General features: G+C 41.9%; 1 protein-coding gene across 18 annotated transcripts in view; it reads left to right on the forward strand.

Moving 5' to 3' along the window:
• Nucleotides 1–22,460, forward strand: part of ANKS1A (ankyrin repeat and sterile alpha motif domain containing 1A) — a 116,465-nt gene extending 94,005 nt beyond the window's left edge. For 8 of the 18 annotated variants that reach the window (XM_088674202.1, XM_088674204.1, XM_088674205.1 and 5 more), the window contains 12 exons: nucleotides 3,182–3,280; nucleotides 8,703–8,852; nucleotides 9,001–9,108; nucleotides 11,523–11,687; nucleotides 12,338–12,463; nucleotides 13,195–13,266; nucleotides 13,691–13,777; nucleotides 14,255–14,392; nucleotides 15,996–16,166; nucleotides 17,227–17,325; nucleotides 18,042–18,139; nucleotides 18,256–18,431. In XM_088674202.1, coding sequence (XP_088530328.1) covers nucleotides 3,182–3,280; nucleotides 8,703–8,852; nucleotides 9,001–9,108; nucleotides 11,523–11,687; nucleotides 12,338–12,463; nucleotides 13,195–13,266; nucleotides 13,691–13,777; nucleotides 14,255–14,392; nucleotides 15,996–16,166; nucleotides 17,227–17,325; nucleotides 18,042–18,139; nucleotides 18,256–18,295 — 1,353 coding nt within the window. In that variant the 3' untranslated portion in view covers nucleotides 18,296–18,431. Of the gene's footprint in view, nucleotides 1–3,181; nucleotides 3,281–8,702; nucleotides 8,853–9,000; nucleotides 9,109–11,522; nucleotides 11,688–12,337; nucleotides 12,464–13,194; nucleotides 13,267–13,690; nucleotides 13,778–14,254; nucleotides 14,393–15,995; nucleotides 16,167–17,226; nucleotides 17,326–18,041; nucleotides 18,918–19,973 lie in introns of those variants that run through there. The other 10 variants (XM_035123327.3, XM_088674212.1, XM_088674214.1 and 7 more) reach the window with 6 other exon arrangements.
• Nucleotides 22,461–22,463: the final 3 nt, after the last annotated feature.

The following is a 22,463-nucleotide window of genomic DNA, read 5'->3' on the forward strand; positions in this document are numbered from 1 at the left end:
GTCATACAAAGTGCACGATGGCCTACATCAATGTGCAATTACTGCTGTCATTTCATGTGTGAAGAAAATGGTCTGGCCTTGTACATTCAGCAGATGGCAAATTCACTCTCAAATGGATTTCTCTCTTTTTTTTTACTGTTTATAGTAAGCAGCCTTCACAAGGGTTAGTTTTTCTAATAGTCTCCCCTTTATTGATAGAACTGAAGAGGGATATAATTAGGAATTAATGATCACCGGTTAATTCCCATTTCTGCCCTTCAGTGGTAGTTGTTTACATGTGTTGATAGCTGACACAAGATGGGAATTTCAAATTGCTATGCCATCATATGATAGTGGGGGTCTTCATGTAAAAGGAATGGTTGTATGTCTGTGCTTAATAAAGCAATAAGGTATCTTAGTGCTTTTATCTACCGGTAGATCTTCTTTCACTGTATATGTAAAAATTACTGTAGTACCTAAGGAATTGTCTTTTACAAAAAGGGAATTCATGTTGAATGTTACCTTTTAAAAAAATGTATGTGGAAGAATTATACTAGATGCACACCTTTTTTGAAGATAAAAAAATCTTGTTCCTTTCTCTATGCTTTTAGCTATTTATATGTACTTTAGCTCACCTTTTCAGTTCTCTGTTCATTCTCACATTTTAGTTATGACAAGCACAATAGAGAAAAGAATCACATATAATAGTGTGGGAAACTGTGTCTAGTTTTGAATGTTAATAATAATAATAATAATAATAATAATAATAATAATAATAATAATAATTTTTGATTTATACCCCACCCTCCCCAGTCAAAACCGGGCTCAGGGCAGCTAACACCAATAAAATTACAATAAGACATAAAAGAAAAGAAAACAATTAATTAAAATACAGATTAAAATACAATATTAAAATTTAAAATTCAGCCTCATTTTAAATAGTCCATAAATCCAAACCATGAGGGAGGAAAACACAGGGGTCAGACTGAATCCAACCCAAAGGCCAGGCGGAACAGCTCTGTCTTGCAGGCCCTGCAGAAAGATGACAAATCCCGCAGGGCCCTGGTCTCCTGTGAAAGAGTGTTTCACCAATTTGGGGCCAGTACTGAAAAGGCCCTGGCCCTAGTCGAGACCAATCTAACCACCTTATGGCTCGGAATCTCCAGAATGTTGTTATTTGTGGACCTTAAGGCCCTCCCCGGTGCATACCAGGAGAGGCGGCCCCTTAGATATGAGCACTATCTAGCACAGTAGTCTGGGTTAGCTAATCTTAGTTGCAAAAAATGAGCTACAAGGTAGCTTTGGTTTTCTAATCGCTTCAGTAATAAAAGGGGTGTTCTGGGCTGGATCTGAGCTATAACAAAAACAAGATATATAGTAAAATGGCTGTTGAATATTGCCTTTGCTAAGCACTGTGTACTCATTCATTCATTCTTCCACACTTCACATGTGGAGATAATGAGCTTTGTAAAGAGTGTAATGATGAAAGTCACTCCTCTAGAGAGGGCTGGGTTGCTTCCATCTCCATGGAGACGCATGATAGATTACAGTGAAACTGACCTTCCCTGGATTGTTGGCATGCTCTAAAATAAATTCAATTTTCTCTCTCTGGCCCTCAAGGGAATTCAAGCAAAGACGAGCTTTCCCTGCATGCCAGTGCAGTGCACTAGCAAAAGCTGACTATGAGGAAAGGGCAGGCAGCTGAAGCTGCGTCCAGGTATACTGGATTGTTAAACTATGATCAAAGGGATGACTGATGAAAGCGAGCATGTATGAAATGGGAAGGTCATGTAAATCAATCTACTGAAATTTATTGGATGGAATGAGATGCAGTGGGGCCAGCAGTGAAAGTAGGCTTTGGGTAGCCTGAATCAAGCAACTGGGAAGTATGCAGTGCACTTAACAAAAAGGCTCCTTTGATGCAGAGGCAAGGAGGTGAAAGGGGGAAGCCTACAGAGAGAAATGAAGCAGGGATTCAGTGAGATTGCAGAGCAGCAGAAGGTAGCAAGGGAGCCATTGCTGGAGGATCCATTGGTCTTTGCTTTAGACCTTGGGGGCCAGGGTCATTGAGAGTGGGAACAAATAAGAACTCTATGCTTATAAAGTGTCCATGACTGCAGATTTCCCCGCTCTCCTATAAAGCCTGAAAAGTTTCAGAAAAGGGCAGTCAAAATGATCAAGGGTTTGGAGCAGCTCTCCTGAGACAAGGTTGCTTTTTAACTTAGAAAAAAGGCAAGTAGGGGAAATTATGGAGTTATATAAAATTATGCATGATGTGGAGAAAAGTGGATAGGGAAAAGTTTTTCCATCCCCTCTTTATTAGAACTTGCGGTCCATTCAGTGAAGCTGAATGTTGGAAGAAAATACTACTTTGCACAGCACATGGATAAACTCTATAGTCATTCCCACAAGATGTAGTGAAGGTCGCCACCTTGGATGGTGTGTTCTACCACAACTGCTATAGGCAGTATCCCTTAGAATACCAGTTTTAGGAAATCACAATGAGAGTACTGATTGCACTCAGGTCCTGCTGTGATGATAACCAGATTACTCCTGTTACTTTCATGGTTGTTTAGATTTCTAACTGTGTAACATTTGCCCTGGTGATACTACCTTTTGTTACACTGTGTTATGATAACCAAGCAGCAGCTAGTGAGGAACCATGATTTTTTATTCTAAGGGCTCTTGTGCTGCTCTCAATTTTCATACCTGGGCCAAGACTGAAGCTGTGATCAAATATTGCAAACTCTGTGCCAAGAAAAACTGAATTATGATCTGTTGTGTGAATTTATTCGCTTGCTTAATTCTGCTGTTACATGAGGAAAGCATGCATACCTTAAATCCCGGCCCTTGTCTAGAAAGTACGCTCCTTCCACCTTGGCTGCTGAGGTTCCATTGGGGTTTCTCCGCCACATCTGCAAAGCTATCCTCACTGCTTTAAGAACTAGAAACATTTTTTTTTAAAAAAATCAAAGCTGAGATTCCCAGGATGTTGAAATCTGTGCCCAAATTCTGTATTTACATGGAGTTTTTGCATGATGCAGAGTTGTGAAAGAACAAAGACAATTTTTATTATACAATCAAAGACCTGGTAAAAACAAAAATTATGAAACACAGTTTTTATTGAAATGCAAAGCTGCTGAGCTTCATTTTTGTGCTGTTGCTGAGCCTTATTTCATGTCTGCCTCTTGTCGTCCTACAGGGCAGTAATGTCATGGAAGATCAGGACCTTCGAGAGATTGGTATTAGTGACCCACAGCATCGCAGAAAACTTCTTCAGGCGGCACGGGCTCTTCCTAAGGTTAAAATGAATTCATGTTTTCACATGCAAACATAATTTTTAGTATTGGAATACCTTGAATTCCATAATTATGAGTGAACAAATAATTTTACAGGAGGAGAAGCAAATAATTGCATTCTGCCATATTAATAGACATTGTAAGGAGAGGGCTTAGTATTGGGAAGACCCAGTTCTCTGAGTGCATGTTCTGGAAGTTGGGCAATAGAGGCAGTACAGGATTCCTTTTGGTGTACCGACCTCCCCGCTGCACCAAGGATTCCCTGCCCGAGCTGCTTCAGGTCGTGTCGGATGTGCTCCTGGAGACACCTAGCTTGGTTGTCTTAGGGGATTTTAACATCCATGCCGACACGACCTTACAAGGAGCCGCTCGGGACTTCGTGGAAAGCATGGCCACCATGGGGCTGTCCCTGAATAAGTCTGGCCCAACTCATAGCCGCGGACATGCCTTGGACTTGGTGTTTACCTCTATGGATGTTGGTGATCTGACATTAAGTAAAAGCGAAACAAAAGAAGTGCCATGGTCAGATCACTTTCTGGTGCAACTGGACTTCTCCGCAACCCTTTCCCTCTGCAGGGAGGTGGGACCGATTCGGATGGTCCGCCCCCGCTACTTAATGGATCCAATTGGCTTCCAAAGAGTGGTAGGGGATGTTTTATCCCATGTCGATGGCCTTTCAGCTGATTCCCTGGTGGCCCGCTGGAATGCGGAGTTAACCAGCGCTATTGACTGTCTGGCTCCGAAGCGCCCTCTCAGATTGCATGGAGCCCGGACAGCCCCGTGGTTTTCCCCGGCGCTGAGGGCAATGAAACAGTCGTTGAGACGGCTAGAGCGCCGGTGGCGGAAAACTCATTTTGAATCAGACCGGACACGGGCTAGAGCTCAACTTCGAGCCTACCAAGTGGCAATGGCGACGGCGAAGAGGACCTTCTTCACCGTCTCCATCGCATCTGCAGAAAACAGCAGCAGGAGACTCTTCCAGGTGGTTCGCAATTTAGCGGAACCACCTGCTCCATCCGGGCCCAGTACGGGCCACATGATCTCCTGCAATGATTTTGCAAAGTTTTTTGCAGATAAAGTCGCTCAGATTCGGGAAGAGGTAGACTCCACCGTGGGAGCAGGGCCGGGGCGGGGGAGTGCTAGAGTCCTGTCTAGTCAAGTTTTGTGGGATCAATTTCAATCTGTTACCTCCGAGGATGTGGACAGGCTGCTTAGACGAATGAAACCAACCACCTGTCTCCTTGATCCTTGCCCATCCTGGCTTATAAAAGCTAGCCAGGAAGGGCTGGGCGATGGGCTTCGCGGGTTGGTAAATGCTTCTCTCCATGAGGGAGCCTTCCCAGACCCGCTGAAAGAGGCGGTTATTAAACCGCTTCTTAAAAAACCATCTTTAGATCCGGCCAATATGGCCAACTATCGCCCAGTCTCAAATCTTCCATTCTTGGGCAAGGTGATTGAGCGAGTGGTTGCGGAACAACTCCAGGCACGCCTGGAAGAAGCGGACCATTTGGATCCCTTCCAGTCAGGATTCAGGCCTCATCATGGGACTGAAACTGCCTTGGTCGCACTGGTCGATGATCTCCGGCGGGCTAGGGACAAAGGTAAGAGCTGTTTCCTTGTTCTGCTGGATCTCTCAGCGACTTTTGACACCATCGACCATAACATCCTTCTGGACCGTCTAGAGGGCTTGGGAGCTGGGGGCACTGTCATGCAGTGGTTCCGCTCCTTCCTCCTGGGCCGTGTTCAGAAAGTGGTGGTGGGGGATGAGTGTTCAGACCCCTGGGCGCTCACTTGTGGGGTGCCTCAGGGTTCTGTCCTCTCCCCCATGCTTTTTAACATCTATATGCAGCCACTGGGAGAGATCATCAGGGGGTTTGGGCTGGGTGTCCATCAGTATGCTGATGATACCCAGCTCTACCTCTCTTTTAAATCAGAACCAGTGAAGGCGGTGAAGGTCCTGTGTGAGTGCTTGGAGGCGGTTGGAGGATGGATGGCGGCTAACAGATTGAGATTGAATCCTGACAAGACAGAAGTACTGTTTGTGGGGGACAGGAGGCGGGCGGGTGTGGAGGACTCTCTGGTCCTGAATGGGGTAACTGTGCCCCTGAAAGACCAGGTGCGCAGCCTGGGAGTCATTTTAGACTCACAGCTGTCCATGGAGGCGCAGGTCAACTCCGTGTCCAGGGCAGCTGTTTATCAGCTCCATCTGGTACGCAGGCTGAGTCCCTACCTGCCCACTGACTGTCTCTCCAGAGTGGTGCATGCTCTAGTTATCTCTCGCTTGGACTACTGCAATGCGCTCTACGTGGGGCTACCTTTGAAGGTGACCCGGAAACTACAACTAATCCAGAATGCGGCAGCTAGACTGGTGACTGGGAGCGGCCACCGAGATCACATAACACCGGTCCTAAAAGACCTACATTGGCTCCCAGTACGTTTCCGAGCACAATTCAAAGTGTTGGTGTTGACCTTTAAAGCCCTAAACGGCCTCGGTCCGGTATACCTGAAGGAGCGTCTCCACCCCCATCGTTCTGCCCGGACACTGAGGTCCAGCTCCGAGGGCCTTCTGGCGGTTCCCTCATTACGAGAAGCCAAGTTACAGGGAACCAGGCAGAGGGCCTTCTCGGTAGTGGCACCCACCCTGTGGAATGCCCTCCCACTAGAGGTCAAAGAGAACAATTACCAGACCTTTAGAAGGCATCTCAAGGCAGCCCTGTTTAGGGAAGCTTTTAATGTTTGATGGATTTCTGTATTTTAGAATTTCTGTTTTTTTTTTGGAAGCCGCCCAGAGTGGCTGGGGGAACCCGGCCAGATGGGCGGGGTATAAATAATAAATTATTATTATTATTATTATTGCTTTCCTATTAAGCTAGAGTACAAATAGTGGAGCCAGAATTGTGTGGAAAGATACATGTTTTTTGCAGCTTCTAAGTAAACTGAGTTAATGAGAAGATATCACCAAAGCAGGTGTAAACATTGTGAACAAATCTCAGTTTAATCGTGATAAAACTAAGATTAAAGTAGTGATTAACTTGTGAGAGGTTAAAGACTTCCTGATTTACACAACAGGTTTTCCCTCTGTCTGTATGTAGACAATGGAGGGTCTCCATTCTCCCAGAATGTCAATCGAAATATTTCTATATTTAAATGTCCTTGTCTGGTTCTATTATTGGAAATATAGGGTGTTAGTATATATTCCAATTGCACATAGTCTTTTTTAAAACAATGGAACAGGAAGATTTTAAAGTGAGTGAAGTGGCTCCTCCTAGAATATATATTTTAATTTTACATTCCAAAACAGCCTGCTTCTTACAGAGCCAAATAAAGTGGTTTGTTTGTTCAATAGTGTCTGCTTTTTAAGAAGCAAATTCCATAGTAGGAAGCTTACCATATGGTTCTATATTATGCTTTGCCATGCAGAAAGCTTTTGGTTGCACTACCAATTAAAAGTTCCAGAAGAGGCTGAATTTCTGATAACAATAGGATTTAACTATAGATCCATGTTGTCCCACTGCGTGTTTTCCCTTGGTTGAATTCAGTTAATTGCCTGGTGTTGTGCATTGAGCTTGCTCTTTTTCCCCACAATGGGTCAATGAAAGCCTCTGATCATTGTGGAAGAGTGCATTTCTAAGAGTGAGTTTCGACAAATTTTATCTCTTCAGGTTCCTGATCATTGTCCATTTTTATGTGAGGCTGTTCTGGTTCCACCAACAGTCACTTGCTAAATTAAACCAGTCCCTCTTGGATTTGTTCTACTTCTCTCTGCAATGGTTACTGTGCCACTGACATTCAAAATTTTGATCTATTGCTGACAACTGTACCTTTAGCTAATTCACTTCAAAGCCAACTTACTTCAACTTCAGACACTTAAGTAACTGTGGGGGATAATTAAACATTACATGCAAATACATGTATTTTTCTCTACAGAGTACAGCTGTAGAATGCGTTGGATTAAAAGCAGTTTTAGGGAGCACATTAGAACAGATAAGCAGCAGGCGAGAAAAAAACCGAAGAAGCTCCTCCCATTACTCCCACGCTTAATTCCCCCCCGTTATATTCACAAACACAGGTGACGCTGTGGTCTAAACCACGGAGCCTAGGCTTGCTGATCAGAAGGTCAGCATTCAGTCCCAGCTCCTGCCCACCTAGCAGTTCAAAAGCGCATCAAAGTGCAAGTAGATAAATAGGTACCGCTCCGGTGGGAAAGTAAACAGCATTTCTGTGCGCTGCTCTGGTTCGCCAGAAGCGGCTGTCATGCTGGCCACATGATCCGGAAGCTGTACGCCAGCTCCCTCGGCCAGTAAAGCGAGATGAGCACCGCAACCCCCGAGTCGTCTGCAACTGGACCTAATGGTACCTTTAGGTCCTAAGGGGTACCTTTACCTATATTCACAAAACAGCTTATTGGGGTGGGGTGGGGGAGCCACCGCCCTGGGATTTCATGCATTCTGTAGTTAGCCCTAGTGGCTCACCTCCACTTAATGGAGATAATACTTCTACCTCACAGGGAACTGCATAGTTATTAATCACTGTATAGTTGCTACAACCAAATACAGACTGGAGTTACACAGTCAAATGAGAATGGGATGTATCCAATATTCTGTCTAATAATGCAAGGGCTCTTGTGCTAGCAGATGGGCAAGTTTTAATGGAAGTCTGTTCAAAAACCAAGGTGCACTTTCCCATAGAAAGTAATGCAAAATTGATTAATCTGTTCCAGACTTTTAAAAACAACCCCTAAAACAGCAATTTAACATGAATTTTACTATCTAACAAGACCATTGATCCATAAAATGAAAGCAATAATCAATGTACTGTACTATAAAATAAATAAAACAGTATTATAGATTATTAAAATTAAAATTAATTGTTTTTTCTTACCTGCATTGATGATAGTCATTGTTTGGATGGGAAGCTTTTATCCATTTCCATACTCACACAATCAATCAATCAATCAGTAGCTGAGCTGGGATCCACACAGTCACAAAAAACAAATTAACTGAAAAAGCCTCAAAACAAAAAATGCAAAATAGCAAAAACAAAAGCACCAAAGATAAGCTCCAAATATCACCTTAGAACACTGCAATCAGAAACGGAAGGCTTGAATTACAATGGGGGGGGGAGAATTAGCAGAGCAACAGGAAACAGGGGGACACAAATTAGCAGCGCAACAGGAAACACGGGGGGGGGGGAACTCAAAACAGAGCACGTTCGGCTTCCAAAAAAAGTTCGAAAACCGGAACACCTCCTTCCGGTTTTGCAGCATTCAGGTTCCAAGTTGTTCGTGAACTAAGCTGTTCAAAAACCAAGGTACCATTGTATACGGCTAAGTGACTTTTACTGTGGGTTGTATCCAACGTAGTGCTATGTTCACACCTGATTCTTACGCATCTACAACACTTTTCTGTCTTGCTCCTTCTGCAGGTGAAATCCCTGGGCTGTGATGGGACTCAGCCTTCTGTTCCTGTATGGCTTGACTCCCTGGGGCTGCAGGATTATATTCAATCATTTTTGTCGAGTGGCTATAGCTCTATAGACTCTGTGAAAAACCTCTGGGAACTAGAACTAGTAAATGTAAGTTGCTAACCCTATTCAGTTCCAGTTAAGATGAAAATTCTGGTGATTCACAAGGTGAAAGATTGCAGCACTGTGTTAATACTGAGAAGCCACAATGTAGAAAGTTTTTTGTAGCATGTTTTTCTGACATTCTCTTTACCTACAGGTACTTAAGGTAAATCTTATTGGCCATCGTAAGCGTATAATAGCCTCTCTGGCAGACAGACCATATGAGGAGCCCCCACAGAAACCACCACGGTTCTCTCAGCTAAGAGTGAGTCATCATTTTAAGAAAGAATGGGGGGGGGGCTGGCTAGCTACAGCATTTCTGTTCCCAGTGGGTCTTGCTTTTCTTTCAACAAACCATTTTAATTAAACTTTGTTTGAGCGCATGCCTCTGGATTTTGGAAACCACTTGAAAGTTTAGAACTCAGATGCTTCAGAACAGCTCCAGGTAGACCTCAAGTCGTAGACTAGAAATGCAACATTTATACTTCTGTCTCTACAAAGTAAACAGCTCCAAATTAAATCAGTTTTCTTCATAATGGATGTTAACTAAGTCTCATTAGTTAACTAAGTCTCATATGGGCCGCATGATCTCCCGCAACGATTTTGCAAAGTTTTTTCCAGATAAAGTCGCTCAGATTCAAAGGGAGGTAGACTCCACCGTGGGAGCAGGGCCGGAGCGGGAGAGTGCTAGAGTCCTGTCTAGTCCAGTTGCGTGCAATCAATTCCAATCTGTTACCTCCGAGGATGTGGACAGGCTGCTTAGACGAGCGAAACCAACCACCTGTCTCCTTGATCCTTGCCCATCCTGGCTTATAAAAGCTAGCCGGGAACAGCTGGGCAATGGGCTTCGCGGGTTGGTGAATGCTTCTCTCTGTGAGGGAGCCTTCCCAGACCCGCTGAAAGAGGTGATTATTAAATCGCTTCTTAAAAAAACATCTTTAGATGCTGCCGATATGGCCAACTATCGCCCAGTCTCAAATCTTCCATTCTTGGGCAAGGTGATTGAGCAAGTGGTTGCTAAACAACTCCAGGCACGCCTGGAAGAAGCGGACCATTTGGATCCCTTCCAGTCGGGATTCAGGCCTCATCATGGGACTGAAACCACCTTGGTCGCACTGGTTGATGATCTCCGGCGGGCTAGGGACAAAGGTGAGAGTTGTTTCCTAGTTCTGCTGGATCTCAGCGGCTTTTGACACCATCGACCATAACATCCTTCTAGAGAAGTTGGGAGCTGGGGGCACTGTCATGCAGTGGTTCCGCTCCTTCCTCCTGGGCTGTGTTCAGAAAATGGTGGGGGGGGATGAGTGTTCGGACCCCTGGCCTATCACTTGTGGGGTGCCTCAGGGTTCTGTCCTCTCCCCCATGCTTTTTAACATCTACATGCAGCCGCTGGGAGAGATCATCAGGGGGTTTGGGCTGGGTGTTCATCAGTATGCAGATGATACCCAGCTCTACCTCTCTTTCAAATCAGAAACAGTGAAGGCAGTGAAGGTCCTGTGTGAGTGCCTGGAGGCGGTTGGAGGATGGATGGCGGCTAACAGATTGAGGTTGAATCCTGACAAGACAGAAGTTCTGTTTGTGGGGGACAGGAGGCGGGCAGGTGTGGAGGACTCCCTGGTCCTGAATGGGGTAACTGTGCCCCTGAAGGACCAGGTGCGCAGCCTGGGAGTCATTCTGGACTCACAGCTGTCCATGGAGGCGCAGGTCAATTCTGTGCCCAGGGCAGCTGTCTATCAGCTCCATCTGGTACGCAGGCTGAGACCCTACCTGCCTGCAGACTGTCTCGCCAGAGTGGTGCATGCTCTGGTTATCTCCCGCTTGGACTACTGCAATGCGCTCTACGTGGGGCTACCTTTGAAGGTGACCCAGAAACTACAACTAATCCAGAATGCGGCAGCTAGACTGGTGACTGGGAGCAGCCGCCGAGACCACATAACACCGCTCTTGAAAGATCTACATTGGCTCCCAGTACGTTTCCGAGCACAGTTCAAAGTGTTGATGCTGACCTTTAAAGCCCTAAATGGCCTTGGTCCAGTATACCTGAAGGAGCATCTCCACCCCCATCGTTCTGCCCGGACACTGAGGTCCAGTACCGAGGGCCTTTTGGCGGTTCCGTCGTTGCGAGAAGCCAAGTTGTAGGGAACCAGGCAGAGGGCCTCCTCAGTGGTGGCGCCCGCCCTGTGGAACGCCCTCCCATCAGATGTCAAAGAGAAAAACAGCTACCAGATTTTTAGAAGACATCTGAAGGCAGCCCTGTTTAGGGATGCTTTTACTGTTTAATAGATTATTTTATTTCATTTTTCTGTTGGAAGCCGCCCAGAGTGGCTGGGGAAACCCAGCCAGATGGGCGGGGTATAAATAAATTATTATTATTATTATTATTATTATTATTATTATTATTATTATTTATGTTTTGTAACATTGTTTTAGAATATTATGTACTTTTGTAATACATTAATGTGAGCCCTTTTGAATACAGTTCATTGTGGAAAAGCAGGGTATAAATGAACTAAACTTCCTTTTTACTGGTTATGTTCACCTTAATGATCATACTAAAACAAAAGGGGAAAAAACCCTCAGCCTTGCCTAATAGTGGCATTTTTATTTATTGTGGGCAAGGTGCTCTGAATATACCCTGTGAAAATCTAATTCTTGTAATGTGTACCACTCTGATTTCAGTGCCAGGATTTGATATCCCAGACGTCTTCACCCCTAAGCCAGAGTGACTCTTGTACAGGGAGGTCTGCAGATCTCCTGCTGCCTTTGGGGGATGCTGGAAAGAAGAGACATGAGGGCAGCCATGACATTGCATCATACCCCAGAACAGAGAGACTCAAGGCACAGGTATTCCATTATTATTTTTCGTTTAGAAATTCTTCTATTAGCTTGTAAGACATGAGTCTCTAACCTTACAGCTGTTGTTGAGCAGGGCATGGAGGGGAATGGCTGGTTGGCTCTGGTAAATTAGAAATTGATTGTTATGATCTAAGATGGCTACCTGCTCTGGTGAGGACACCTGAGGGGCATGACTGACATTGGTGGGTGGAGGCATGAAAGCCTTGCAGCTGGTTTGGTTCCCACAAGTTGGGAAATGGCACTGTGAAATGTAGCAAGAATCAAAGTTACTTTATGATGGTAGTACAAAAGAGGGGGAAATCTCATGGGAGCTGTAGCACAGTTTCTCTTACTGGAGAACCACGGCAGTGAAGTATGGCAGTTGCCTCTGCCCCCAATATGGAAGCAGCAGATTTAGTCCATTGCTGCTGATCACCAGTATTTTTTTTTCTGGAATTGTCACTAATCACTGATCAGACAGTTGTGCAAAAAGTTCTGGTTTTTTAGGCTGTCAGAAACTCTGCAATTGCCATGGGCAGGAGTGTCTAGTTATGGGTGTTCCCAGTCTTGGTAAAATTAAATCCTTGGTAAATAAATATGCTCAATAGAGCAGGCATCTCAGACCAAATTCTGACTATAACTGCAACTTGTGTTTTCAGGAGGAACGCCGTGAATCTAAACTTACACTCAGACCCCCTAGTCTGGCTGCTGCTTATGCCCCTGTCCAACACTGGCAGCATCAACCAGAGAAGCTTATATTTGAATCCTGTGGGTATGAAGCCAATGTAAGTGTATTCTAGATTCTTAGACAAATTAAATTCAGGTTGATATAATAGCCATCTTCAAATATCTAAAGAACTGCCACATGCAAGATAGAGCAAGCTTGTTTTCTGGTACTCCAGATGGAAGGACTCAAGCCAATGGCTTCAGATTACAAGAAAGGAGATTCCCACTAAAACACTAGGAAGAAGTGTTCGATGGTAAGAGCTGTTCAACAGTAGGACAGACTACCTCGGAAGGTGGTGGACTCTCCTTCATTGGAGGTTTAAACAGAGGTTGGATGGCCATCTGTTGGGGGATTTTAAAGCTGTGATTTCTGCATTTGCAGGGGGCTGGTCTAGATAACCCTTGAGATTCCTTCCAACTCTACAGTTCTATGACTCTAATTCATCTGGTGCATAATCTTGGTTCTTCCTGTAAAGCAGGGATGAGGAACCTGTGATCTTCCAGATGTTGGACTACAATCTCCATCATTCCTGACCGTTGGCTATGCTGACTGTGGCTACTGGGAATCACAAGATTTGAAGGCAACAGATTTCCCATCTTTGCTGGAAAGCATGGTCCTGCCACTTACATAATAGCTTTTACTTAGTACAATTTGGCCTTATCCAGGCAGAAGTTTATAAGATTGCCTGGTTCCTGTTAGAAGCAAGAAACTGTGACAATATCTTCTCATCTTTTGGGGTACAAATATTTGTGTTAATAGTTGCTGCTACTGTTCCTCTGTTTCAAACAGTATCTAGGCTCCATGTTAATCAAAGATCTTCGAGGGACAGAATCTACACAGGATGCCTGTGCAAAGATGAGGGTAGGTGTGCACTGTGTAAAATCAAAACTTCTGATACCAGTCTCGAAAAGTAAACTGTTGTGTAGCTCAAGATTTGGAGACTGCTACAAGCACAAGATATAACAGCCAAACCACAAAACTTTGAAATTTCATAATTGCCCTACAATTATCTGTTACCTTGTTTTAGTCAACTTGTTTGACAGATATGTTTTCAGCTGGTATGCAGTATTTACTGCTAGGATGTGTGAAATCTGATTACACCTTGTTGTACATATATTATATATATACACTTCACTGAATTTTCATTGCCTTGAAAATGCATCTTTAAAAACTTGGCATACTTCTTCCAAAACCTGATGTGGATTAAAAAAAAAATCTTGCCTGTACACTCCATCCTGAGAAATCTTTTAATCATGCCTCTTAATGGGTTTTTTCTTTTACAAAGAAATCAACAGAGCATATGAAGAAGACCCCAACTATAATATTATCTATCACTTACAAAGGAGTGAAATTCATTGATGCATCTAACAAGGTGAGGACGACCTTAAGCTCATAGTTAATACTTAAAATCTTGAATGTCAGCTGACAGTGACATCATGGAAATTAATCTGTTATGCAACTACCCATTCCTTATCAGTAAATACATAAAAAATGTTGTGGTAAATCCTGTAAGAATTGCCACTACAGAAGTTAGGTAGAGATTGATTTTTCCCTTGTACCAGTTTTTCAGATAGTGCTTGTCTGTATTTGGATGCTGTTTTTGTTGCTGAAATAGGTCTCGGAGTAAACATGTTGAAAATAATGGACCAAAGTTAGTCATAGACACTAATTTTAATGGATCCGCTCCGAGTAAAAGTTAGTTGAATACCACCCAGGGTTTTCTAACCCAAAATCTTAGTTGTTATTTAGTTATAAATAAATTTAATAAAAATTATTTTATTGTGAATTGTCTTTTCGTAAGATAATCTCAGTTACTGAGCAGATAAAGCTGTTTGTTTCCATTTGGCAGAATGTTATTGCTGAGCACGAAATCCGGAACATCTCTTGTGCTGCACAGGACCCGGAGGATCTTTGTACATTTGCCTATATCACAAAGGACTTGCAAACTAGCCACCACTACTGCCATGTCTTTAGTACCATTGATGTAGTAAGTAAAGTAGAATATAAATGGCTTGATTTTTTTGCTTTGTATTTTGCCTTGCTAAAAATAATCTGTAGGTAGTTGGTTTGCAACAAAAAGCTTTTTGAATCCTGGTACAGTAATTCAATTATGCAAACATGAGGTGCAAGGATTTAAGCAACATATGCTGGACTTTCCTAAAGAGTTTCTTTGCCCTGAATGTGAAATGGCTAACAGTCCTCTGACACATTTAAAATTCCACAGTGCTTTCTCTACAAAATATAGGGTATAATGTCTAGGAAGTGAGAAGTAAATACTAGAGGTGTATCAGATGTTTTATATTTGGATTTTAGAACTTGCATGGTAAAAAAGATTTTCATGCCAGAGCTATGAATGTTGCACAGAATTCGGAAGTATGTTTCTGCTTTTTGTTACAATCCTGGACATTAACTGCAGCCATAGGCAACATAGTGGGGTGGGGGAGTAGAGTGTCTTCCCATGCTCACTTCCCATCCATTACTTGATTACTTTTGGTCACACAGTGGAAATACTTTTCAAATTCACTACCCCAAAATGCACTTTGCCCTTTCTGTACCCTCTCCAGTATTTTTGTTCTGGAACTGCCACTAATCACTGCTTAGACCATTGTGCAAAAAGTGCTGGGTTTTAAGGCTCCCAGAAACTGTTCAATTGCCAAGGCTATCCACAGTTAATAATCCAGAGGAGCTCCTAAATCCTGAGAGCAAAGCAGTTGTGCAATACCAGTACTAGCCTCACAAAGCTTAGGGAAGTAGCCTGACTTGACTGGGCAGAATTCATTTTTATGGCAGAATCCTTTCTTTCCTGTGACTGGTGTCAGTCAGCCCAAAGTCACACAGAACAAAGGGATAACTTTAAAAGGTACCCCTCAGAAGCTGTTTGCTCAGACAAGCTTTGTATTTCCAGTGGCTTTGCTCTCCAAAGGGTTGGGTGGGGTCTAGATGACTGTAGATCTCTGATCCTCCATCCACCTTACAGGTACTTGGTGGCCAGGCTATTGAGTCATGTCTGCTGACTCTTGAGATATTTTCAAAGTGTGCTGTTACATTTTGCTTTTATTGTTTTACCTGTTGTTGTTGTTGTTGTTGTTGTAAAGTGTGCTGTTACATTTTGCTTTTATTGTTTTACCTGTTGTTGTTGTTGTGTGGATATATCTTGTATAATATTTTTGTAAACTGTTTAGATATATTTTTCATATTAAGCTGTATATAAATATATGAAATGAATGAAGTTGGGAGCTTCAGCTCACAGCTTCTCCCTCTTTAGTCCTGGTGTTATCCTTGTACCATGTGGTGGCGAGGAGGATGAGGGCAAACCTAGAATTAGCCAACTCTAAACTGTCATTTGCTCTAGCTCAATCTACTGTTTGCCTCCCAGCCTTCTGCCCTCCCAGCCCCAATGGCCATCACTACCTCATTATACAAAATGGGGGTTATTCCCTAATTGTTACACACAGGATTGTGCTATAAAATGGTCTTCAAGATACCAGACAGCACTTAGCACTCATTTTGTTTGTAGAAACAAACTAGCATCATAACTCTTTTGGCATTACTTTCTGAAGTAAGTTATACTTTGTGTTTATTTTCTCAAGAATCTAACATATGAAATCATTCTGACATTGGGACAAGCATTTGAAGTAGCCTACCAGCTGGCCCTCCAAGCCCAAAAATCAAAACCTCCAGGTGCTTTGACAGCTGAAATGATAGAAACAAAATCTTCAAAACCGGTGCCTAAACCTCGAGCCAGCATGAGGAAATCAGCAGTACGTATGTTATAAGAACTTTGGTTCTTTCTTTCCTGTAGTTATGCTAGTTTTTGACATGATGCCTGACCACAGCTGATTTTAAAAAATACTGTAAAATACTGCATTGAGCCTTTTCAGGTAAGTAAGATAGTTAAGAGCTAATTAGCCCACTAAGCAACAATGAGACAATAGAACAAATTGCAAGTTACTGGAAAGGCTTAAAAGTATACTAATACAAAGATTTGCCTTTTACTATATATTCACTATTTTGACAAGGGCCAAATACCAGAACTGCTCATTGAAGTAAATCAGAGTGTTTGCTCATATTTTTTCCTGAGTTAACTTGCATTCATCCTGCATGGTAATACTGTGTTTTGTCTTGACACTGCTGATTGTTTGAAAGGAAAAAAAAGATGGGTAGTGGATGGGAAATATTTTCGCAGAAAAGGATTATGAGCAAATTCACTTTCACACGACCATCTCATGAGGTGGATTCATGTGTCTGATTGAAGTAGTAAAGTCCCAGCTTACATACCACTGAATGACAAAGGTCTGCCTGCAGTGAGGCATTTCTCAACTGTTCTAGACAACATAGATATTGGACCAAAAGCTGTTAAGTTAAACATGTTACATGCACCCACTGCTTGGCTGAACCTCTGCATGATGAAATGCAATAAAATGAGAACCCATGAAGACACAGGACAGTATTTTTGCTATCAAGACTGTTTGTGCTGTAAAGTTGTTTTCCCTCCGAAATTGTTGCTTGGGCAGCCCACAGGCTATATTGACACCCTAAAATGAATTTACTGCTTTTAGAACTACTAGTTGCTGGTGCCTTGTGCACACAGGCTTTCTCCCTTTCTTTCTGAAGTTTCCTCTGTAGGACTGACAGGAACATGTAATCAATGACACATTTACTGAGTAGTTAGTTTCTTTTTTTCAGCAGTCCCCATAAAGAGTCCTTGTCAATCTAGCAAGGAAATAAACATACCAGAGTACTGGCCCGTGTGCTCTCTATACTTGTTGCTCTCCTTTAATGTTACCTTTTGTCTGTGTTTTGCTTGCTCCCGTTCCTCAGGTGCCGCTCCCTCCCGATAGTCGCTGTTGTTACTGTCACACCTGTACTACACACCGTCCCTCCTATCTGCCGCTGCAATCTGTTAGTCAAGGAGCTAAGGTCTTTACCATTCTTGCAGTCACATGTCTCTCGTTACAAACGTTTTCTGTTATGAAACCAACTCACATTCAGTGATTCCCTCATTCTTTCCCCTTAGTTTTGCTGCTCTGTCTATGTTCCCTTCTGTCTTGACCTTGCTAGGTTAATTCATTCAAGCTTCCCTATACATTACACAAGAGGCATTTCAAGGACAAGCTTGTAACACTTCTCACCAGCATAAAATGTTTCTTCAGTGCAACATTTGCCAAGTTTTACCGTATTAAAACCAATTTAACATTCAAGGAGAAGAGTTCTGTTGTCTAAGAGACTATATCAGATCATAAAAACCTAACCCTAGATAGCTGAATATAACATTTTAAACTCCAACTAAGCATTCTGTTTCTAGTGAATTTCAACAAACTGCTGCTGGACCGTACCTTGAATTGATAATTGATTTGCGCTTAAACAAAATTTAATTTGTTCTTTTTCCAAAATGAGCTGTATCTATTTCTTTAATATGAAAAATTGGTCCAAGTCTTTATGGTAACATTTCAAGTGGTAAATACCTGTACATGTGCACATCCTCTGCTTTAAATACTTTTTAAAAAATCTGACCTAGGCAGCTCCCTCCCAAAGCTGTCCTTGTACAGAGCTTTTAAAAATGTATCCAGGTTTGCCTTCCCATTTTCAAAATGAGCAGCTTGGCTGATATTCTCTCTCCTTCTAATGTTTTCTAGCTCGAGCCATCTGAAGTGGACCAAGACTCCCAGTCCCATGCTAGTGTGTCCTGGGTTGTAGAGCCCAAGCAGGATTCCAAGAGGACCCTCAGCACTAAGTATGAGACTACTATCTTCTGAAAACAAATCCTGCATCCAACCAGTCTAACCGTGCCTTTGCAGTCTGATCTGTCTGCTGTTCTAAATCCCTCCTTCCTTCCATTGCTGACACTAGGTGTGGCACCATCAGAGGCAACAGCACTAGGATACCATAGACTAAACAGCATTTTGTATCTGATCTCTACTGAACGCTGTGAATTCTCCTAATGGAAACAAGTGTAACTCACTGAGAGAGCTACCTGTTTTAGATGTCTGTGAGGTGGGAGAAATGAAGCCCGTAGGAGTCAAATATGTGGATTTCAGAAAACACCCAGTGTTTCTTGACTTTCTCTTCATTTTGACACTGTGAATTTGTGGGGTGAAGTAACACTCCATAGGCCTTTTCTATTTATCATTCTAAACCTTGGACTGTTCTACAACTTTGGTCTCATATGTACATGCTGTCTCAATTTAGATTTATACCTCCATACTGAGTCATGGCCACAAAACTGTTTCCAATAAGTAGCACTCTTCTACTTGTCATCTCAGAAGACACTAACCACTGTGATACTGCTTGCAAACCTCTTGCTCACCAGATTTCCTAGCATGGATGCTGCTCACAATCTTTGCTGTCCTTGGATAACTGAATGCATGGTATAATATAAAGTTCTACTTGGCAGTGTGTCTGCTCTACTTAAACGCTTTTCCTTTTTCCTAGGAGTTCGGCTTGGTATATTTAAGAAAATGCCAAAAAGGGATGTTTTCAGCTGTTCATTAAACATGATGCCTTTTTTTTAATCGTTTCCTGGAATTATCACTTTCTGTTCAGGTTAACCAATCTGCTTATAAATAATAATTTTGAATTGATTCCCCCCCTAAACTCTTGCTAAAATTGAAACTTTCAAAGGCACATGTCACTAAATTGTACACAAAGACTGACAATCAAGGGTGTACTTTTACTGTAACAGAACACAGTTCCCCTTTAGAAGAAAAGGGGTCAAAATTTCATGCAAATAGCATCCCTTTAAAAATGGCTAAATGTAGCATTCCAAGCACACTGACACTATCAAAATATTTGCCATTTATTTGTCTTCAAGCAGATGAGCAGTCTGTTGTATTTGCCTTATTACATTCTTCAAATGGCAAACTTTACGTAGCTCATTAAACAATGATTGCAAAGAAATGTTGGATTAGTACTAGCTTTTGATAATAACATTAAGGCCAAAATACTTATTCCTACAGAGATTATTTCTGATATTGTTAGAGTAGAGAAGTCACTGTATTGGACAAAGATCTCAAGCAATTTTTTATTTATCTCTGTTCTGAGAATAGGGTCAGCAGTGAGACAGTTGTTGATGATAGGTGAGGTGGGGGCCAGACATCTGCCCACTGTCCCTGGAATTATGTCCAGGAAATTATACCAAATTGTAACTAGGTATAATTACAGCAGTTGAAGAATTTAGTCTCTTTAGACTACTGCACATTTGAGTGTTAATAAATATATCTGTGCTTTGCTTTTATTCTCAAAAAGCAAACAATTATTTCTCTAATATGTATAGTTTTAATCTCTGTCAGTAAGAGCTGCAGGAGTTATTGGTGATTTTTCTCTCTCCTGAAAACCAGATAACATAGTACATGTGCCTTTTAATGGTAAATTATCCAAGAAACATCAGAGCAGTTGGTTATGAACAGAGGGCATCCACCATATGGCTATAAAACACACAAAGCTGTGGCCATTAACTTCTCCACCACTGTAATTGAAGGCTTCCCTCAGTAGTTTTACATGAATGAATAGCTCGTTCCCTATATTTCTTTCCATTAATATTGTCCCCATTCTGTTTGCCTTCTGCCAAGCTGAACAGCAGACATCCGCGTTCCTCCATGGAAATGTAGTAAAGGGGCAGAGCACTAAGAAGCAGAGAAACCGTGATGTATGAAGATCAACACCCGGCTCTGGGATATGTCCTTGGCTGCTCATTAAGGACTTCCAGAGTTGAGTGAAAAGAGATTCCAGCTACAAGCTGACAAAAAGCAGTATGTGTTTTTAGCAAGAGAATGAAACATCTGAGGTTAAGAGACTGATGCTCTGATTTAAAACAGTGGTGTAAATGCAGCAATATTGTGAAATCCACAATTTCAGCATAACATGTGTTGATGAAAGTGGAGAATCTTAACTGTTAAAAATGTGAATGTGCCTGTCTTACAGCATAGGTTGAGTGGATGCTAGAATATTAAGCATTATACACTTGAGGTTGCTAAGTAGTAGGCAAAGATTCTGAAGTCACTGCAATATTAAACTTTGAAGGTACTGGCAACTGTGAAGGTACTGTACACCATTCACAGCTGCAGTGAAAGAAGTGGAAAACAGGGCGTCTTTAATAAAATTATCAATATTTAACCCTTCATGATCATTGCTGAACTGATGCCTGGTACAAGTGTGCTTTTACTGCAAAGAACTCTTATTATTGCAGTATTTCTTTTCTGGTTAAGTAAAATTTTGTCACACATTTATATATACATTGAATAACTGGACTGTAGCTCCATGCATCTCATTCCTGTACCATATTTTTGAAAATGTGGTTGTGCCCTGATGGTTTGGGATTTTTAAGTAGTTAATTCACTGATTAGCACTTTTTATACTAGTTCATAATTTAAGTATACTTAGTATATCAGTTTCACAATATGAAAAAGATGTGGAGAGATTTTGGGCATTATGCTGAAACAGTTGTTTCTTGTTCTACTCCACCCAAGAACGACTGTATGCTTCACATAGAGTATCACAGTCTCAAACACTGGTTTTGGCTATGGCTGTGATATATACATCTTTCTATAGCCTATCTGAGGAAGTGCAAATAAGTCTGTGTTAGCTTGTGGTACCCTGCTATTTTGTTAATGGCTTGTTTCGACTTCTGTATCTTTAAAATGTAATTTAGTCTTATTCCAGATGAAAAGGTATCGAGAAAAAACCAAATCATCTTCCCAAAGGCCTGGCTTTGGAAATAATTGGTGGATGAATTTTTGAAATATTAACATTCCTTTATATTCATATGTGAATGATATGCTGGTGATGGTTATAAATACTGAGGTACTTATAAATGTTGAGAGAATGCACAGTGAACTGTTTTGCTATAGAGAGGATAGCCTTAGAACATGGTGACAAAATGAGTGAAAGCTTCCAACTTGCTTCTTCCAGTGATCAGGTGCTTCCTTTCTCAGAGTTTACATGGACATACAGTAGCAATATCTATGACAGTATCTCCTGCTTAGGCATTCTTTATAAGAAGGTAATCAAAGCCATTCTGGACTGGACTTTTCCTATGAATTTTAGTTATTCCTTGGCTCTGAGCAGTTTGAATACTATGAGACTCCTGCCTCTCTGTGGGGTTTTGCAGCACTCTGAGGAAAAGTGCCCTATATTCCTGGCATTGAATGTGTTTTGAGGTCTTCGATGAAAATGCTGTTGCTGTTCTAGCACCAACCTGTGCTGAAGTGGCATCATCAATGCTTTTCCCCCCAGTGCGCCAAATGTTCCCCTTTTCAAAAAGATGTATGTCTTCTGTAGACTTCTTTTTATCTTTTGTGTCCTGGAGAAAACACTATAAATTTTAAGGTGGCTAAAGGAACTGCTCCTTAGCTCTTGAATGGGAAATCATGTTATTAAAATCAAACTCTTGAAATCTTTTTATTTTGTACATGCCATTGTTGGCTCATAGGATCTGGCATTTTTTACTTTCTTAGCTTGAAATGAAAGTCTTATTTGATTTCTGAGGTATGTAACAATTCTGGCCCCCCATAAATGAAATTCTAGAGCAGTTTAAGAGTTGTGCTGTTCTTGCAGACCAGATATCTGAGGGTACCTCACTTTTTAAAATAACTTCTACACTTGTGAAACTAAAATGAGTTGGGTGACACCTCACTCCTACATTGTCTCCTTTTGCATGATCAGTATGAATGTCTAGCAGCAGGAATTTACGCTATGCTTGCACCTGAAGAGGGCAGGTTGATTCTTGGTAACAGGCAGTTTGGTTTACAATGTAGACACTCCTTTGCTAATTGTGATGTATGGCAGTGGGACTGATTTGTAATAAAAATGTTATTTAATCTGTCTTTGTATTTTGATACTTGAACTATTTCCTTTTTATTTTCTGTATATAAAAATTGTTAAATCTGTCCATGTTTTTGTGGTACCAAACATAACCAATCTGTGCAACAACATAGACTGACCTCACTACAACAAGGCGAGACTGTAAATATTCCTGGGCTTCCAGCAGTCGTTTTGTTGTTTGTTTTTCATAATTGTATGACTTAGAGCAGACTAAATTAATAAAATTAGACACAACATCT

This window comes from Zootoca vivipara, chromosome 7 (genome assembly GCF_965207765.1).
Source record: "Zootoca vivipara chromosome 7, rZooViv2.hap1.1, whole genome shotgun sequence".
In the NCBI taxonomy this organism is placed as follows: Eukaryota; Metazoa; Chordata; class Lepidosauria; order Squamata; family Lacertidae; genus Zootoca; species Zootoca vivipara.